A 17727-nucleotide genomic window follows, 5' to 3' on the forward strand; every position below is an offset into this window, starting at 1 on the left:
ACCCTATGTGATGCATCCAAAGCAATGCTGAAATCCAGCGATTCTTAGCCACCCACCACCCAAATTGCTGGGACTGTGAGAATCCCTTACCCCTTTCTTCCCCCACTTGCCCAACCATGGGACACTGAGCACCCAGGAAATACAAACCCACTGAGGCAGGACAGGGACACTACATTCTAAAGATGGCACTTACAGCATAAATCATGTAAAGCCAAAACTGCCCTTGAAGATCCATCAGGAAGGTACCAAAAGGAAACAAAGCTGCCCAGCATAGACAGTTTTCTTCTCCAGCAAGAGAATGGATTTCTTTGGTTGTGCACACTGTGTTCAGAGGCATTTTACACCTACCCCAAGAGGTACCTGGAGTCCGAGGCAATCGCAGGTTCATTCTGGGGCATACGCTCATTGAGGGCCATTACTCTCTTAATTTTCTGTGTTCATTTTACCAAGAGTGTACAGGTTAACTCACTGAAAGTAATGCACGTATGCTTGGGAGCTGCCATCTACGGCTGTGTAGGCTGCATTCCTCGAAGGGACACGAGGTGAGGGGACTAACGGGGGCTAAATGCAGCCTGCCCCCCTACTCTCAGGGCATGGGTCCAATTCATGCAAGGTGTTGTGGGCTGGTGAGGTCCTTTATGGGACACAACTCCACAGCACAGCACAGGAGCAAATCTAGGTGCAGGCCCTGGAATGCTGGGGTACTCATGCCAGCCTTGCCACACACTGGCTGTGACTGACCTTGGGTGAGTTACTTAACCTCTATGTGCCATGGTTCCCCTACCTGTAGAATGTGGATAATTATAGTACCTACCTCACAGAATCACTGTGCTATTTCAATGAGATCATTCATTTAGAGCACTCAGCACAAGGCCTGTCACATAATAAGCCATCAATACATTGGCTAACGTTATTAGAAGCATTAGCATTAATTAGGTGGAGAGGAAAACACTGGGAAGTCAATGTGTTACAAAAGAACTCTACAGCTAAACAGATGGTGGTGTTTGGCTCATCTGTTGCTTTGGGTCACCCATGCCAAGGTGCTCCTCCATGAGCATGCCTAATGGGAGTTGACTATACAATATCAGTTCTCTTTTGTCCATTCTTCATTCTCTCTGCTCCCAGAGTTGACCCTATTGACCCTATGCTGAGTGGTGGTTAATGAGCTCCTTCAGTCACTGTTAACTAATTAATAAGAATCCATTACACATTAAAAACTTGTATCCTCCAGAAAACCTTTTGAGAGGCACTCCACCCACCTCAAGCATCTTCTCACTCGTCTCCTCCAGCAGCCTAACCATGCATGATAGTCACTGCCACCTGGCTATCTGCACTTAGTGAGTGTTCTTCAAGTCCTGTCTCCTCAGGTACCTCTACAAAGGAGGAGATACTGTTATAAAAACAGAGATTTCCTGAGCCTATTGAGGGGCCGAGGTGGGGGGGCATCATGGGAACTGAAGCCCCAATTCCTGGGGTTCCCGAAGATTGTTCATGAGTGCCATCTAGCTCTTCCACCCCAGGCCTGCCATCTGTGTGCATTGCATCAGGTTGGGGCAAAGAGGCCTGCTCTCAAATAAGGTCTTGCTTTGTCCTGGCAGTGCCAGCCTATGTTCTGGCACCTCCCTATGACACCAGGAACCGGCTGGTTCACCTGAACCTTGTAGAGAAGGTGGCTTGATTAGGAGATTTTGTCACTTTGTGGTGATACAACTCCCAAGTTGGGGTATGGGACAGGGGGCGGGAGAAGCTCGATGAAATGGACAAGGCACTCAAAGTTCAGGACCTAGATCCTATCTCCAAAGGGCTGTCTTTTTTTTTTTTTATTATTCATGAGAGACACACAGAGAGAGGCAGAGACACAGGCAGAGGGAGAAGCAGGCTCCATGCAGGAAGCCCGACATGGGACTCGATCCTGGGACTGCAGGATCACGACCTGAGCCCAAAGCAGATGCTCAACCACTGAGCCACCCAGGCGTCCCTAAAGGGCTGTCTTTAAGACCTTTGTGTGTGTGTGTGTGTGTGTGTGTGTGTGTGTCTGTTGTTTTCTCCCCTGCATGTTCTCTAGTCCTTGTCTTCTTAGTTCAAGATAGTCATCTCTCTGAAGACCCAAGAGTAAAAGATGGGCAGCTGGATAAGGGGAGGGGTCCAGCCCCAAAGGAGGAAACTGTACAACTTGGTGGAAGGATGCTCAAACCCTAACTTATCCCGTCTAACAAAGGCTGGCTCTGCCTGTAATCTGTATAATGCATGGTGTAGGGGCATATAAAGGTGATTAAGAGTTGGTTCTTGGCTTCAAGGAACTTCATATTCTAAGAGAGAAATAAGAAGAAAGCATGAGTTACCCCAGGTACAATGCCAGAGATATAAATGAATTGCTATGGCAATTCCCCAAGAAGGGAAGGGTATGGGGAATGCGGGTGAAGGATGATGGGAAAAATCAAGGAGCTTCATCCAACATGGATGTTGGGTTCTGAGAACTAGAGATGACAAGAAGGGCATTTTAGGAATAAGCAAGAGCAAGGGAAGATGCTTGCAGGACCAAGAACGGTATATTTGGTAGGGAGTCCAGTTTGGCCAGAATGTAGGGTCACATGCAAAGGAGTAAAAAAAGAACAAGTCAGAAAGACAGGTTGAGGCCAGAGCATGGAAGTCTAGGAGTTTATACAGAATTGGGAAGGGTGGGGAAAAGCCAGAATTATGAGAGCAGAATGAAGGATATAAGGGAAAGAGATAAAGACAAAAGCAGAGGTTGCTTGGGTGCCACTGCCAGTCCTTTGGAGGGACAGGTTCAACCTGTCTCCATCCCAGCTCCATTGGCATGAAGCACCCCATTGCCATCTCACCTTCCTAGTGCCTGGGGCAGAATGTGAATTGAGAAATCCAAGGTAAGTGGGGAACAGTCTACACCTCCCCTTCCCAGAGCCCCGGGGGTGGGCGATGGGATCTGGGGGTGAGTCAGTGGGGTGGGGACCCCATTTCTGCTCACATCCACCTCCCTGGGAATATAAAGGGCAAGCGGTGAGGCCCCGCCTCAGAGCACCCCAAACTTGACACCATGAAGATCCCAGTTCTTCCTGCTGTGGTTCTTCTCTCTCTTCTGGCGCTCCACTCTGCTCAGGGGGCTTCCCTGGGGAGTTCTGAGGTGAGCACATCACCTGGATTCTCTTTCTTTTATCCATTGTCTCACTTAGTCCTTCTTCATTCCTTTACCTTCTATGCATTACTGGGTGTGTGGCTCCTGTTTTTGGAGATTATCAGAGGCTGAATGAAAAGTAGGGGCTCTGAGGAAGGGAAGAAAGAAGGAAGGAGACAAAGCATTCCCAGGAAGACATGTAGATGGAGATGCTTTATTTCTGGAAAGGATGGTTGAGAGTGTGGGTGGAAGCTAGACATCTGAATCCTGGGAGGAGACAGGGGCTGAGGTCAGTCATCTGGGCTCAGCCTCACCTGTGTTTCATCTACTCCCAGGGAATGGCTTCCAGGTGACTGCAAGCTCCCTGCTGTCTCTGGAGCCTAGCCATAGCACGGATCCTTAGGAGGCAGTCTCCAGCCAGGAGGAAGCAGGAGGGCCCTCTCTCTCCCAAGGTTGGGGAAGAGTGTCCGTGCTGGATTGAAAAGTCTAAGATGGGATCACATACACAATTGCTTGGGATCCAAGCAAGTGAAGTCAGTGAGCAGGCGGGCTGGTGGGGCCCCAGGGAAGATGGAGCGGACCTGCCCAATCTAAAAAGGGACAGTCTGTATATCACCTTTTTAAAAAATATTTTATTTATTTATTTGAGAGAGAGTGAGAGAGCGCACGAGCAGGGACCAGGGAGAGGGAGAAGCAGGACCCCCGCTGAGCAGGGAGCCTAATGAGCAGGGACCAGGGAGAGGGAGAAGCAGGACCCCCACTGAGCAGGGAGCCCAATGCGGTACTCGATCCCAGGACTCTGGGATCATGACCTGACCTAAAGTCAGCTGCTCAACCGACTGAACCACCCAGGCGCCCAGTCTGTATACCATCTGACTGCTACTAAGCAGGAAAACATGCTGGTGTGATCAGAGGTTTTAAATTTTCAGGAGAAGCCAGAAGAAATCTGATTTACGTATTTTAATTAGAAATGTTTTATTCAAATTAAAAAACAAGCCAAACTGCTATGAGAGCTAAACATTTGGGTCTAGCCTATAGGATACCCATTTATGACCTCTGTAGTGGAAAGGAAGAGCTAAGGGACAATGAAGCCAAGCAGGGAGAGTGACAAGATGGGGTGCATTGGGGTCCAAGGGCGCTACTACGTGGGGGAGGGAAAATGGTGACTCTGACTTTGGTCGCAATAAAGTCACAAAGCAAACCAATCTCAATCAATTAAAGGCAGGCAGGGCACCTCAGCAGCTTGGCTTCTACCTGCGTGCTAATCTCCCCCACCCAGCTCTATGGGCTAAGCGTAGGAGTCTCAAAAACATCCCAAGTCAACTGCATGGCAACACTGGCTCAATGTTCTTGGGAGGAGTCCTCTCTTCTCCACCCCTTGCACCTGCTGCCTACCGCGGACAGGCCTGGGCTTTTAGCTTCTGTCTCACGCACACCACTCTGTTCCTTCCTCTTTGCCTTGCACATCTGTCAACCATCTGTCTTACTGGAATAGAGCATGTTATCTGAGGCCACATGGTAGACTGGCCCCATGGGGGCCTGGCCTGTGGAGGAAGGCAGGCCTGGCAGAGAGGGTTTTGGGACAAGGTCTAGCCATTATGTGATCATTTGGCTTTCTCCCCTTCGTTTTCCAGGAAGAAACGACCATTGGTAATTATGCAGCAGGCCCTGAGGTAAACTCCCTCCCACATTCTAGCCTGAGTCTGTGCCCTGTCCTGTGCCCCTAAGCCACTCTCTTAAGACCCCGTCTCTTTGCCTAGGCCTTTAACGCTCAATTCCTGAACATCGACAAGTTGCGCTCCGTAAGTACCATTCTCTAGCGCTGCCCCCCCAAACATCCACACCGTAAAGACCAGTGCTGTAGTAGACAGCTTGCAGAGCTGCCATGAAGCCCTTATCTTTTCCAGGGGGCTGAGGGCTGAGCTCTGTCCTCCTCTAGAACTGACCTTATCCTGGTCTCTCTGTCTCCACAGGCTTTTAAGCCGGATGAATTCCTGAACTGGCATGCCCTCTTTGAGGTAAGTGCATGGGCCCTCCTTCCTCTCCTTGACTGCGGTCTTTCCAGGGTAGGGCCAACACATTCTAGTTCTGGCCCTTTGGGTTCTTTCCTGAGTTCTCAGAGGAAGTCATCACCTTGCTGGTCAGAAGTTTCTTCAGGAGGCTGACATGGCCACGCCTATTTTCCTAATGTGGCAGTGGGGGAGCAGAGCCACAGAGTCAATTCCAAAATAGGCAGAACTTAACCAGACAGGTGTTTGTTTGCATTTCTTTATCATCTATGAAGAAACTGAGGGCCTAAGTTGGGTGGCTTTCAACTAGAAGGAAAAGTCAGCGACAGCGGGGCATTAGAGCCTGTGTCACACGACTGCACATTCTTACTACGTGTCCTCGCACAAATGTCCCTCAGTCTCAGCTTCCTCGTCTCTGATGCGGGCTTGCTAGTACCTACCTCAAAAGGTAGCTGTGCAGACCAATGAGAGCATGCCTACAGAGCAGCTAGTATAAGGCAGATACAGATTGAGGGCTCAGGAAATACTAGTTCTTTCTGTAATTAGAAGTGATAACACCATCCCCACTATGGAAAGCTCATTCACTGAGTGTTTACTGATCCATGCTCACCTGACCTGTAACACATCACTCTCGCTCTTTCTTTCTCTTTTAGTCTATCAAAAGGAAACTTCCTTTCCTCAACTGGGATGCCTTTCCTAAGGTAAGAGGCGGTGGGCAGTAGAAGGATAGAAGTCGGGGGTGAGGGAAGAAGTAGACGATCTGGGAGGAAGGTGAGGACGGGTAACAGAAGACAAACCTTCCTCTCACTAAAACTAAGGGAAGTCTCAGCTGCTGTATTTAGAGAATGAGAACTCAGATCAAGGCAGAGACTCCTTTCTATCACTGCCTCACGCTGTCCTGGGCTTCCTCACAGGGGACTCCAGCTCCCTGTCCCCAAGGGTCCCCCAATGTGATCACACCCTCTCTCCCTCCAGCTGAAGGGTTTGAGAAGTGCAACTCCTGATGCCCAGTGACCGTTCCCTTCAAGACAGAGCACTGCTGACACCCACTGGAAGAGGGGCTGGTGTGGGATCTGATCACCAGCTTACAATTACTCTCTCTGGGCTCAGTAACACCAATAAAATGTTTTCCAACCTAACAGTTCCTGTATCTGTGTCTGTCCTTATCTCACTGGGCTCTAGAAGGGAATGAGGATGAAGTAAGCTCCAAGGCTGGTAGGCAGAAATCTTGAATTCTGAGAAGGTAGTAGCAATGACGTAGGAGGAAGTAGGGAGGGCTTACCAAGATGGCAAGAGGTGCTGTGTGTCTTAGTTCCTCAGTACTGGCTGACGTACTTGAAGAGCATGAAACTGTGAGTTGTTTGCTAAGATCTTCAAGGAATCAAACCAGCAATTACTTGTACTTCCCCTCCACCTGCCTTTTGAGAACCTGACTGCCTTGGTGGGGGCAATGTGGTATAAGAGAGCTATCTGGAATCTAAGGCTCAGAAGCCAGCTGAAATCATATGAGATCATCTAAAATCCCTTTTTAAGAATTAGGTAGCTTGTAAATAAAGAAGACTCGTGATGTGATCCTGGGCCATTCTAAGCCTCCATTTGTTTATCTGTGAACCGAGCATGGAAATAAACAAGAATGATAATAAATACCCTGTGGTGTTGTTATGCAAGTCAAAAGAGATAAGATAGGTAAAGCCCCTTGCACAGGGCTGGGCATACAGTAGGTACTCACGAATGTTCCTTCTATGCCCCCATTCGATGCCCCCAGAGAGCTGCCCCAATGACCCAGATTCATTATGGACTCCCTCACCAATCCATCCATCCATTCATTTACTGCAAAGGTCTTGAAACATGGAATGGATTCCATCTCAGTTCTGCACGTGTATCCTGCATAGAATCTCTGCGTCTGCTCTGGGTACTTAAAATGTTGACTTAGTTGGGATTATTTTCGGTTTCTCTTGAAAATTGGGAAAATCAGAGGGCAATGTACTTGCGACTGGCTTAAATCCAAGCCATCTTTACAGGATGTGGTCTCGAGATCTGTAAAATTCCCCTTGGCAAGTGTCACTTATTTACAGTGCCTTTTGACTTGTATCAGTGACTGAGTTTGCAAACTCTGGTCTATAGCTTACTTGAGGAAGTGGACTACAAAGGGAAATTAAACTTGTGTAGGAAAGCAAAAACTTCCTTCTACTCTCTGAAATTCTGTGGCTGGCCTAAGAATTAAACTGATATAAGACAGGTTAACAGGAGAAAAGCATAAAAAGTTATTATATATATGCATATTTAGATATTTTTCTTATTTATTTGAGAGAGTGCAAGAACATGGTGGGGGAGGGGCAGAGAGAGGAAGAAGCAGACCCCTCACTGAGCCCCGCATGGGGCTCAATCCCAGGACCCTGGGATCATGACCTGGGCTGAAGGCAGACACTTAACTGACTGAGCCACCCAGGAGTCCCTATTTAATATATTTTTACACGTATACAGGAGTCTTCAGAGGGAAAAGGAAGACTCAAAGGAGCCATTAAAAAGGTATAAAAAGGTGTAAAATGTATAAAAAGCTTATATGTCTTTTGTATGCAACAGATGACAGATTGTGGGGATGTGATAAGACAAAGGGGGCAAGACAAGACTGGGGACAAGAAGTTGTGGGACAGTGATTAGGAAATATATGGGTGAAACTAATGGCAGGTAGGGGTTATTCTAGTACGTTTGTTTGTACAGGCTGGACTTGACTCCCAGGCTCTGCTGATAAGAATGTCTTCTCTTCCTGGTACAGGGAGGGCACCATTCTCAAGGAAAATTTTATGACTTGCTTTTAGGTAGAAAGGGCAAGGTCAGAGAGCCCTTCCTGCATCTGCTATTTCTCAATTGCCTTCAACTTAAAATAATCAATATGCAAAAAGCAGTGTATTTTGGGGTGGCATGTTCTGAACCCCTTTACTTGGCTCCTGCTTCCAGACTAGACAAATAAGATATATAAATGTTGCTTATACCCCTTCCTTCTGGTGAACTAAAAATAACAGGCACACACATAAATGAGAAGCAACTTATACATGGGATCATCAATAAAAAAGAAAAAGAAAGGAGCATGCTCATGTGCCACAATCAATTAAAATATTTAGCAAAGATTGAATGTTCATAATTTGGGTGATTGGAACTAGAGTAGAGGAAGGCAGTGGGGAGGTCCTCAAGATGTATGTATTGAGCGGATAGGTTTTAGGGGAGGCCACGAGTCATCACACACAAGTCATGAGCATCTTTGAGATAAAGCAGGAGTTATCAGAGTGTAGACCGGGAATCAGCAGCATCAGCATTACATGGGAATTTATAAGGAGCACAAATCCTTGGGCCCCATCCCATATGAATTAAATCAGAAACTGAGGGTGGGGCTCAGTAATCTGTTTTAACAAGCCCTCTAGATGATTCTGATGCATTAACGCTTCAAAACTATTGAGAAAAAGAAAGCCAGAGAATGATTAATGTAAAATTCAGGACCTTGATTACCTCTAGTGGGAGAGACCATCATGTGATAGGGGAAGGGAACCCGGAGGGGGCTGGTGATGATGCGGGAGAGCTTGGTTCTCATCTCACAGACTCAAAGAATGAATCTTGTGGACAAAGGACAGTGAGTAAAGCAATAGAAGTTTATTAAGTGAGGATACAGAGAAAGCTCTCAAAAATGAGAGGGGTCCCAACAGGGTTGCCATTGAGGGCTTTTTTGGCTGGCCTTTTTCAGAAAACCTGAGTAGGGAGTTGATGGACTTGACATTTCTTGTGCCCTCTTGAGTGAATGACATGACTGTTTTGAGTCCCGATGATGACTCGATAGCCGTCGAAGGAAGATACTCCCTAGCATTTGAGCCAGAGGCCAGATTTACTTCCTTATCTCTGTTTTTGTTGCATCTCAGTGTCCTTGGGACTTATGGGAACACTTCTCTCATGAATGTCTTAGGATCTGCTTCCAGGGAAGGTCAGAGAGTCCTACCTGTATCTGCTTTCTCAATTTTCTTCAGCTTGAAATATTCAGTGTACCAAGGCACCATATTTAGGGTAGCATGTCCAGAACTCTGTCAACATATGTTTTGTACACACTTCCGTATGTACTATTTCACAGTAAGATATTACTAAAACAAGAGAATATCTTTAAGTAACTTGTGAGTGCTAAGGGAATTACAGAGAAAAGCAAAACTTGAAGTCCATGAAGACTGGAATCTTATGGGGGAAAAAAAGAGCATAGATATGTTTGTGTAAACGAGTGATGGATGTACTCTGGATCAAATGAAATGGACAGAAATATACCAACACGGGCCAGGTAATTCAGAGGTTTCAAAGAATGGAAGACAAGACCTCCTATTCCCTGTGGAATATGTAGGATGAGGAAGAAGTCAGGATGGAATCACACTTTACTGTATACTTCACACAAACCACAAATGCCTCTTGGATAGATAGTACACCACCCATTAAATGGGATGTAGAGACATATGTTGAGATATGGAACAATCTCAGATACAGTAAAATGAAAAAGCAGCAGAGCAGTGTGAACAGTATGTTAAAAAAAAAGAGATGGTACAAATAGATGTTCTTACATGCATAAAATAGCTCTAGACTAAAACTTAAGAATTAGCAGCTTTCACCTCTGGAGGCTGATGTACTTTTACTGTGAGTCCTTTCGGATTTTATGAAAACAAATTTTTGTAATTCTGTGCACTCTTACATATTCAAAATAATATGTTAAAAACTAAAATTCTCTAATAAAACAAACACACAAACAACCCTTTGCCTTTTATGGTAACAGGACCCAGCCCATGAACTGGCCCAGACTGTGCACTTCTTATTGAATGAATGAAATCAATTTCCCATACATTTACCATACCTCTTTGCTACTTAAAGTGTGGTCCTTATTGGTGGGGTCTAAACCATAATGAGATACCACCTCACACCAGTTAGGATGGCTAAAACTAACAACTCAGGAAACAACAGATGGTAGTGAGGATGCAGAGAAAGGGGAACCCCTCTTACACTGTTGGTGGGAATGCAAGCTGGTACAGCCACTCTGGAAACAGAAGGGAGGTTCCTCAAAAAGTTAAAAATAGAGCTACCCTACGATCCAGCCGTTGTACTACTAGGTATTTTTCTAGAGGATTCGAAGGGGCACCTGCAGCCCAATGTTTATAGCAGCATTGTTCACAATAACCAAAATATGAAAGAGCCCAGATGTCCACTGACAGATAAATGAATAAAGATGTCGTGTGTGTGTGTGTGTGTGTGTGTGTGTGCATGTGTGTGTGTATGGAACTAGAGGTATTATGCTAAGTGAAATAAATCAGTCAGAGAAAGACAATTATCATATGATTCCACTAATATGTGCAATTTAAGAAAACAGATAAACATAGGGAAGACAAAGAAAAATAAGACAAAATTAAAGGGAAACAAACCATAAAAGACCCTTAACTGTAGAAAACAAACAGAACTGCTGGAGGGGAAGGGATGGGGGAAAGGATAACTGGGTGATGGGTATTAAGGAGGTACGTGATGTAATGAGCACTGGGTGTTATATGCAACTGATGAATCACCAAATTCTACCTCAAACTAATAATACACTATATGTTAATTAATTGATTTTAAATAAAAATTAAAAAAAATAAAGTGTGGTCCTTAAACTAGCAGCATTAACATCACCTGGTTCAGGAAAAATTCACTCAGCCCACCCCAGAGCTAAGGAATCAGAATACACATTTTAACCAGACATGCCCCCTCCCAGGGTTCAAATGCACAGTGAAGTTTTTTTTTAATTAATTAATTAATTAATTAATTTATGATAGTCACAGAGAGAGAGAGAGGCAGAGACACAGGCAGAGGGAGAAGCAGGCTCCATGCACCGGGAGCCTGATGTGGGATTCGATCCCGGGTCTCCAGGATCGCGCCCTGGGCCAAAGGCAGGCGCCAAACCACTGTGCCACCCAGGGATCCCCTGCACAGTGAAGTTTGAGAAGCACTGCCGGAGGCGTTAAGTGCTGCGCAGAAATGCCTCCCAACAGCTTATGATCCAGCTGATGATAAAGGAAGTACACAGGAAGTGCTGGATACCACTAGAAAATATGTGTTTAAATTCAGCAGAAGGGAGAAATTCCTTTTGAGTCAGGGTAACAACAGCAGGGGAAGTAACTTTTGAGTGGGGCATTCATGACGGGTCTGAAAAATGATTCGACTGATTTCAGTCCTACATGGAGTTTAAGAAACAAAATAAAGGATCATTAGGGGGAAAAGAGAGAGGCAAGCCAAGAAACAAACCATCAACAAATTGATGGTGTCAGAAAGGAGGGGAGTCAGAAGCGTGATGGAGATTAAGGAGGGCTCTTGTCGGGATCCCTGGGTGGCGTAGTGGTTTGGCGCCTGCCTTTGGCCCAGGGCGCGATCCTAGAGATCTGGGATCGAATCCCACGTCAGGCTCCCGGTGCATGGAGCCCGCTTCTCCCTCTGCCTATGTCTCTGCCTCTCTCTCTCTCTGTGTGTGTGTGTGTGACTATCATAAATAAAATAAAAAAATAAAAAAATAAACAATAAGGAATATTTAAAAAAAAAAAAAGGAGGGCTCTTGTCTTGAGGAGTACCGGGCATGGAAGAGCTGAATCGCTAAATTGTACACCTGTGACTAATATTAAACTGTATGTTAGCTAACTAGAATTTAAACAAAAACTTAAAAAACAAATCAACAACAACCTCTCTGGTTACCTTTAGAGGCTGCCGGGAACCCATTCATTATTTGAGAACTGATAAATCCAGGGAATGGCTCAAGCGTTCGTTCTCTTTTTTGTATAAATGTGCCTGGGGCAAACCAACAAGTCTTCTTTGCACAAGGATTTTCAGCTAATAAATGCAGACAGAATAACAGAATTCTAGTACTGCCATTTTTGCAAAACTTAATAAAATACTGGATTGAGGTTGGCATCAATGATTGCTAAAACTGCCCGGTGAAAGGCCGACAGGGAACTTTAGAGTGGTGGGTCAGGCTGACAACCTGTGAACTCATGGATCCACCTGGCACTAAAAGGCTCAGGATAAGGAGACTAGTCTCTGCAGATCTTATAGGAGAGAAGGGATGGATCACCACTGTGGAATGTTCTGGCCAAAAATCACCCCCCAAATCTGATTAAACCTTTGGAAGCTAGCTCTAACCACCAGTTTGCAGGGGGAGGGGAAAGGAACCTGGTAAAGGGCTCCAGGGAGAAATCCGCCACACCACGGGCCTTCTGGAGGCCTAATAGGTCTGTTTCCTTAACAAAAACATCGTAGGAAAAAAAGAGAAAGGGGGGAAGGAATTTAAAGATAAAAACAAATTTAGGGAGTAGATCATATAGATGCAATGTACAGATCTTGTCAGTATCTTGATTTGAACAAATCAACTACAAAGAAAAAGATTTATGAGACAGTAAAGGAAAACTGAACATTGACAGATTGACACTGAGAAATTATTCATCTTTCTCAGATGTGATATGGTATGGTGGTTATGTTTTTTAAAAAAGAATCATTACCTTAGAGATACATAATGATGAATTTACAGATGAAATGATAGACTAGGATTTAATCTAGTGGGGTGAGAAGGTTGGGGTATATAGTGGAAATAAGGTGGTAACTACTAAAGCTAAGTGATGGATATTGGAGGGTTCATTATACTAGCTTTTGTAACTTTTGTATATTCTGAAAATTTCCCTAATAAAAGTTTTAAAAAATATTTTTTAAAAAGCACACTTACATACTTTTGGACCAAGGGAGAGGACAAAGGATGGTGCTTTGTGGGTAGAGCTATACACACAGAACTGGTAGTGCAGGATCCTGGCCTGGGACATTGTAATTCAGTTTGGCCATCCTGTAGGTGTTAGAAATGTAGGTTGGGTCAGATGATGGAGGGCACGAATGCAAGGCTGAGAGATTTCCACTTCATCCTCTGGTCAGTGAAGGTGGTCATAGCCACAGCTACAACTCCAACAAGCCACCCTTATTTGGCTGTTATCACGAGCCAGGCTGTATGCCAAGTGCTTTGCCTATATTATCTTAGTTGGTCCACATAACAATGCCGGTGGGTTGGCAGATATCATTTCCCCATCTTACCAATGAAGAAACTGAATCTCAGAGAGATAAAGTAATTTGTTTAGGCCAACACAGAGCCAGTACCTGGCAGAGTCAGGATTAAACTCGCCCACGTCTAGAATATTACCCCACTTTAACTGCACTAGTTCTAACTTCATTTGCTTTATGTACTGGGGTTCCATATAAGATTTCGCTGGACAAAATGCTTCCATTCCTTAAAAAAAGATTTGGAAACCACTGCTGTGAATGATGAGCAGTTGCTGAAGGCATTGAGGCAATATTGTCTAATGGTTAGATCACAAGGTTTTGTTCTGTTTTTTTTGTTTGTTTGTTTGTTTATTTTTAAATCAGTCAGACCTGGTTTCAAAACCTATTCCTACCACTTTATTAGCTTATGTGACCTTCAGGGATCAAGGCCTCAGTTTCCTCATTTGTAAGGTAGGAATAATACCAGTACTTCAAAGCGATTAAGAAACAATAAATATTAGCCCAACTTTATATTAACAAACAGCAGGTGTTCTTATTATGCTATACATCTCCTGTCACATCAGGACCCAGACAGATTCATACGTGAAGAACTGATATTCACCACGGCATTCATTTGCTTTCTTCCAACAGATGAAGAAACGTAAGCTCAGAAAAGTGAAGTGCCTTTCCCAAGGGCAGAGCCAAGTTTTATTTTTATTTATTTATTTTTAAAGATTTTATTTATTCATTCATAATAGAGAGAGAGAGTGAGAGGCAGAGACACAGGCAGAGGGAGAAGCAGGCTCCATGCAAGGAGCCGACATGGGACTTGAACCTGGGACTCTGGGATCACGCCCTGAGCCAAAGGCAGGTGCTCAACCGCTGAGCCACTCAGGTGTCCCATGTCATGTTTTTGAGTATGTATAAAATATCTCATAATCAAATATTTAAGGCAACAATAAAGACACCTCAATTTCAACCTGCCCAAAGCCATTTCAGCCATGAGGGGATTCTGTGGCTGACAGCACTCATGCTACCTCCTCAGCACGTTTATCATTACTAAAAACATCTTCTACAATTTGTTGTCTTTATGTTACTCTAGAGTTGCTGTCCAATGCAGTAGCAACAAGCCACATGTGGCTACTGAGGATCTGAAATGTGACTAACCACAACTGAGATACGGACAAGTGTAAAACACAAACACTGGATTTTAGATATTACACACGTACACACGTACACACACAATATATAAATATCTCACTAATATTTTTTGTATTACACGCTGAGATAATATTTCGGATATATTAAGTTAAATAAATTCAAATTAATTTCACCTGTTTCTTCTTACTTTTTCAAAATTTGGCTATTGGAAAATTTCAGGTTACTTATGTGGCACACATTACATTTCCAGTAGATAGAGTTGACCTAGAAGGAGATCAGTCCCATAAAGTTCATGGGAACTCTTTTTCTTTCCCACTACAGACCTAGCACATAATGTGGGGCACAGAGTAGGTAACTCGAAAACACTCCTGAATTGAATGAAGCACTGGCCCTCTTGTCCACGCCGAAGCCTACATCTGGGCATGCACAATCAAGCTTCTGTCAGAGACCGCCAAACGAGAACTTCCCTTCACGTGTCCCTGCTGAGAGGCCCCTCTCTAAGGTACCACACAATCCTGGCCCTACCCTAATGGCTCAAACATCTCCCACAGCAAGAACCTCCCTTCCTATGATTCGCTCCCTCTCCAAAAGGCAAGAAACTCTACCTTAAAATCCCAGAATCTTCCCCCTCCCCACGCAGATGCCCTGCATTCCAGAGAGGATGTGAGACCCTCTCCCACCATGAAACACCTCATTCCCGCCCCTCCCCCCCAGGCCTTCTCATCACTCATTCCTAATGTAGAATCAGGGCCCAATGTCACTCCAGCACTGGCCACCTGATGAAGAGATCCATTAGGGGCTCCAACTATCCACAGATTCCCCCCGTACAGCTTATTCTCAGGAGAGCCCTCCTCACTAACTCCTCACAGAACGTCTGGGGTCCTGACCCTAGAAGGACTAGGTCCTTCTAGAGTCAGGACTAGTCTAGGTCAGGACTCCTAGAAGCAGGAGACAGGAAGACTAACTTTTGACTCCTTATATTATCTCCTTCTATTTAGAGAGGCAGGTGATGCTACTTCAAAACTACGTCCCATTCCCAGGCCACCTCGCTGTTTCTTAAAACTAAAATCGCCTTCACAATCATATTTGCCCTAGATACACTTTTGTATAATTCATTCCATGTAAACCTCTAAAACCCCGCACAAGGCTAGGAACAGTTTGCTTTGGCCAGGTGCCTGGGTGGGCAGTTGCCTTCCGCTCGGGTCATGATCCCACAGTCCTGGGACCGTGCAGGGTCTGGCTCCCTGCTTAGTGGGGAGTCCTCTTCTCCCTCTGCTCCTCACCCCACTCCTCACCTCTCTCTTGCTTATGTGCCCTCTCTCAAATAAATAAGTAAAAATCTTTTTAACCACCCCCCGCCCCACAAATACACCAAAGTTTGCGTTGGCATTGCTTCATTTCCCAATAGACTTCAAAGAAGACCCGCAAAGTGTCTCCTGATCTCAGAGAATCCCTGAGGTCCAGCTGTGACCCCGCAAAGACCCTGCTCAGAGATAAACCCTCCCCTTGAGGCCCAAACTTACAGTTCTTATATCCACGGTGAAGAAGTCAACATCCAGTTTCAACTCGGCTTGGGACACCAACACCCCCTCCTCGGCCGCTCCCCCTACTCGAGGGCCTGGGCGTCGAGCTTTGTGAGCCGACCCCATCCTTGTGCTTCTCCTCAGGAGGGACACCACAGCCTCTCCAATCACTGCCCTTGGCGCTTCTCGTGTTTCCGGGCACACTTCCGGTTGGGGCTACCCTGCGCATGCTCCCTGGCTCTGGCGTCCCGGCTCCCGGGCTTTCTTACCCATTTCAGCTGCGCGCTCCTCCCACTCGTCCCCCCAGCTCTCCGGTGGCCCGGTAACACATCAACTTTGGTTCCGTGTCTGCAGAGGAAAGAAAGCATCTTTAGGCCTCGCTTGAGGGCTGGCTGCCCTCTTTCTTGCCCGCCCATAGAGGTCCTGAAGGGTGTGTGCACACCGAGAGGTACAGAAAAGGTGGGAAAGCTGAGACGCAGGTGTGTGTGTGTGTGTGTGTGTGTGTGTGTGTGTGTTATGGGGGACACTGGTGTTCTGTCCTAAAGTGGGAACCCACGAGTTCCCAAAATTTGAGCAGCGCAGAGCTCCTCCAGGATCTAGAAGGTAGAGGGGAGGGATTGAAGAGTGCAAAAAGGTGTTTTCTCTCTTTTAAAGCCTGTTAAAATAAGGGAAAGTTGGAAAACAGTGAGGAAAAAAATAGGAAGACAAACCATGAGAGACTCCTAACTCTGGGAAACAAACAAAGGGTTGCAGAAAGGGAGGTGGGTGGGGGGATGGGGGGACTGGGTGACAGGCATTAAGGAGGGCACCTGATGAGATGAGCGCTGGGTGTTATATGTTGCCAAATTGAATTGAAATAAAATTAAAAAAAAGAAAAAAGAATCTGGCACTTAAAGCCTGTTACATGTTGAGATGTTAATACTTTGAATATGTCAGAGGAAATATAATGTTCATTTCATCTGTTTCTTTTCTTTTTCAATGTGGCTATTAGAAACTTAAAAATAGCTGACATTATATTTTCATTGGACGGTGCTGCGTTGATAGGACACATTGCAAAGCTCCTAGGCCAGTGACTGGCACATAATAAGCGTCTGATAAATTCTCTGAAATTTTGCAGATTGCTTCCCTGTGAAAAAGCTTTCCCGTGGTTATCGAGGATGCAGCCGTGAGTAAGACAGAACTGCTCTGTGGCACTCGTTTCTAACTGGGGAGACACTTACAATAGGTAAGTGAATACAGAAAGAGCGCACTTTCAGATCATGATAAATAAATGCTGGGAAAGCAATCAAACAAGGGCAGTGGCATAGCAGGGATCGGCAGTGTCTCTTTAAGGCATCAGGGAGGGCCTCTCTGAGCTGGTAATGTTTGAGCTGAGGCCTGAATGACTAACAGAAGGAGCTGGCTGTGGAAGGCCTGGCAATGGAGCTCCAGGCCGAGGGAACAGACTCTCCAAAAGCCCTGAATCAGGAATGAGGCTTTTCTAATTGAGAAATGGAAAACAACTCTTATTTTCAGGGAAAAGGTAGTAGGAAATGAGGCTGCAGAGGTGGAAATGTGGTGTCCTGTAGGTCACAAGGGACTAGTAGGCTTTAGCCATTGGTATTTGAAACATGACTGGAAATCTTTGCAGCCTTCTCCACCCAGTTCTTGCAGAGACTCAAGCCCTGACACTCTGCGGCATCCATTACATGCAATGAATTAGGTCATCTATTGTAATAGAGAGAAAATGGTATTAGGAAAATTGAGAAAACAGTCACTCATACCATTCTCTGGAGGGCGTAATTCTCTCCCACGACCCAAGAGAGGCTGCATGAGAGGCTATTTAGCAAGAGATTTGAAAAAGACC

At 45.4% G+C, this 17727-nt stretch overlaps 1 protein-coding gene across 1 annotated transcript; it reads left to right on the top strand.

The window, feature by feature from the left end:
* The first annotated feature begins 3016 nt into the window (after positions 1–3016).
* KRTDAP (keratinocyte differentiation associated protein) lies at positions 3017–6281 on the top strand. The gene is made up of 6 exons (XM_055311187.1): positions 3017–3142; positions 4768–4806; positions 4894–4935; positions 5107–5151; positions 5796–5843; positions 6118–6281. Exons 1-6 carry the CDS (start codon positions 3056–3058, stop codon positions 6154–6156), a joined length of 300 nt encoding a protein of 99 aa, XP_055167162.1. The 5' UTR covers positions 3017–3055; the 3' UTR covers positions 6157–6281.
* The last annotated feature ends 11446 nt before the right edge of the window (positions 6282–17727 follow it).

Source organism: Nyctereutes procyonoides, unplaced genomic scaffold, assembly GCF_905146905.1.
Source record: "Nyctereutes procyonoides isolate TBG_1078 unplaced genomic scaffold, NYPRO_anot_genome, whole genome shotgun sequence".
Classification (NCBI taxonomy): Eukaryota; Metazoa; Chordata; class Mammalia; order Carnivora; family Canidae; genus Nyctereutes; species Nyctereutes procyonoides.

What these genes read in the sequence shown, in the direction of transcription:
- KRTDAP (XM_055311187.1), top strand. Translation starts at nt 3,056, where the DNA reads ATGAAGATCCCAGTTCTTCCTGCTGTGGTTCTTCTCTCTCTTCTGGCG. An exon ending in ACATCGACAAGTTGCGCTCC is followed by an intron (nt 4,936 to 5,106) that starts GTAAGTACCATT and finishes CTGTCTCCACAG; the next exon opens with GCTTTTAAGCCGGATGAATT. An exon ending in ACTGGCATGCCCTCTTTGAG is followed by an intron (nt 5,152 to 5,795) that starts GTAAGTGCATGG and finishes TTTCTCTTTTAG; the next exon opens with TCTATCAAAAGGAAACTTCC.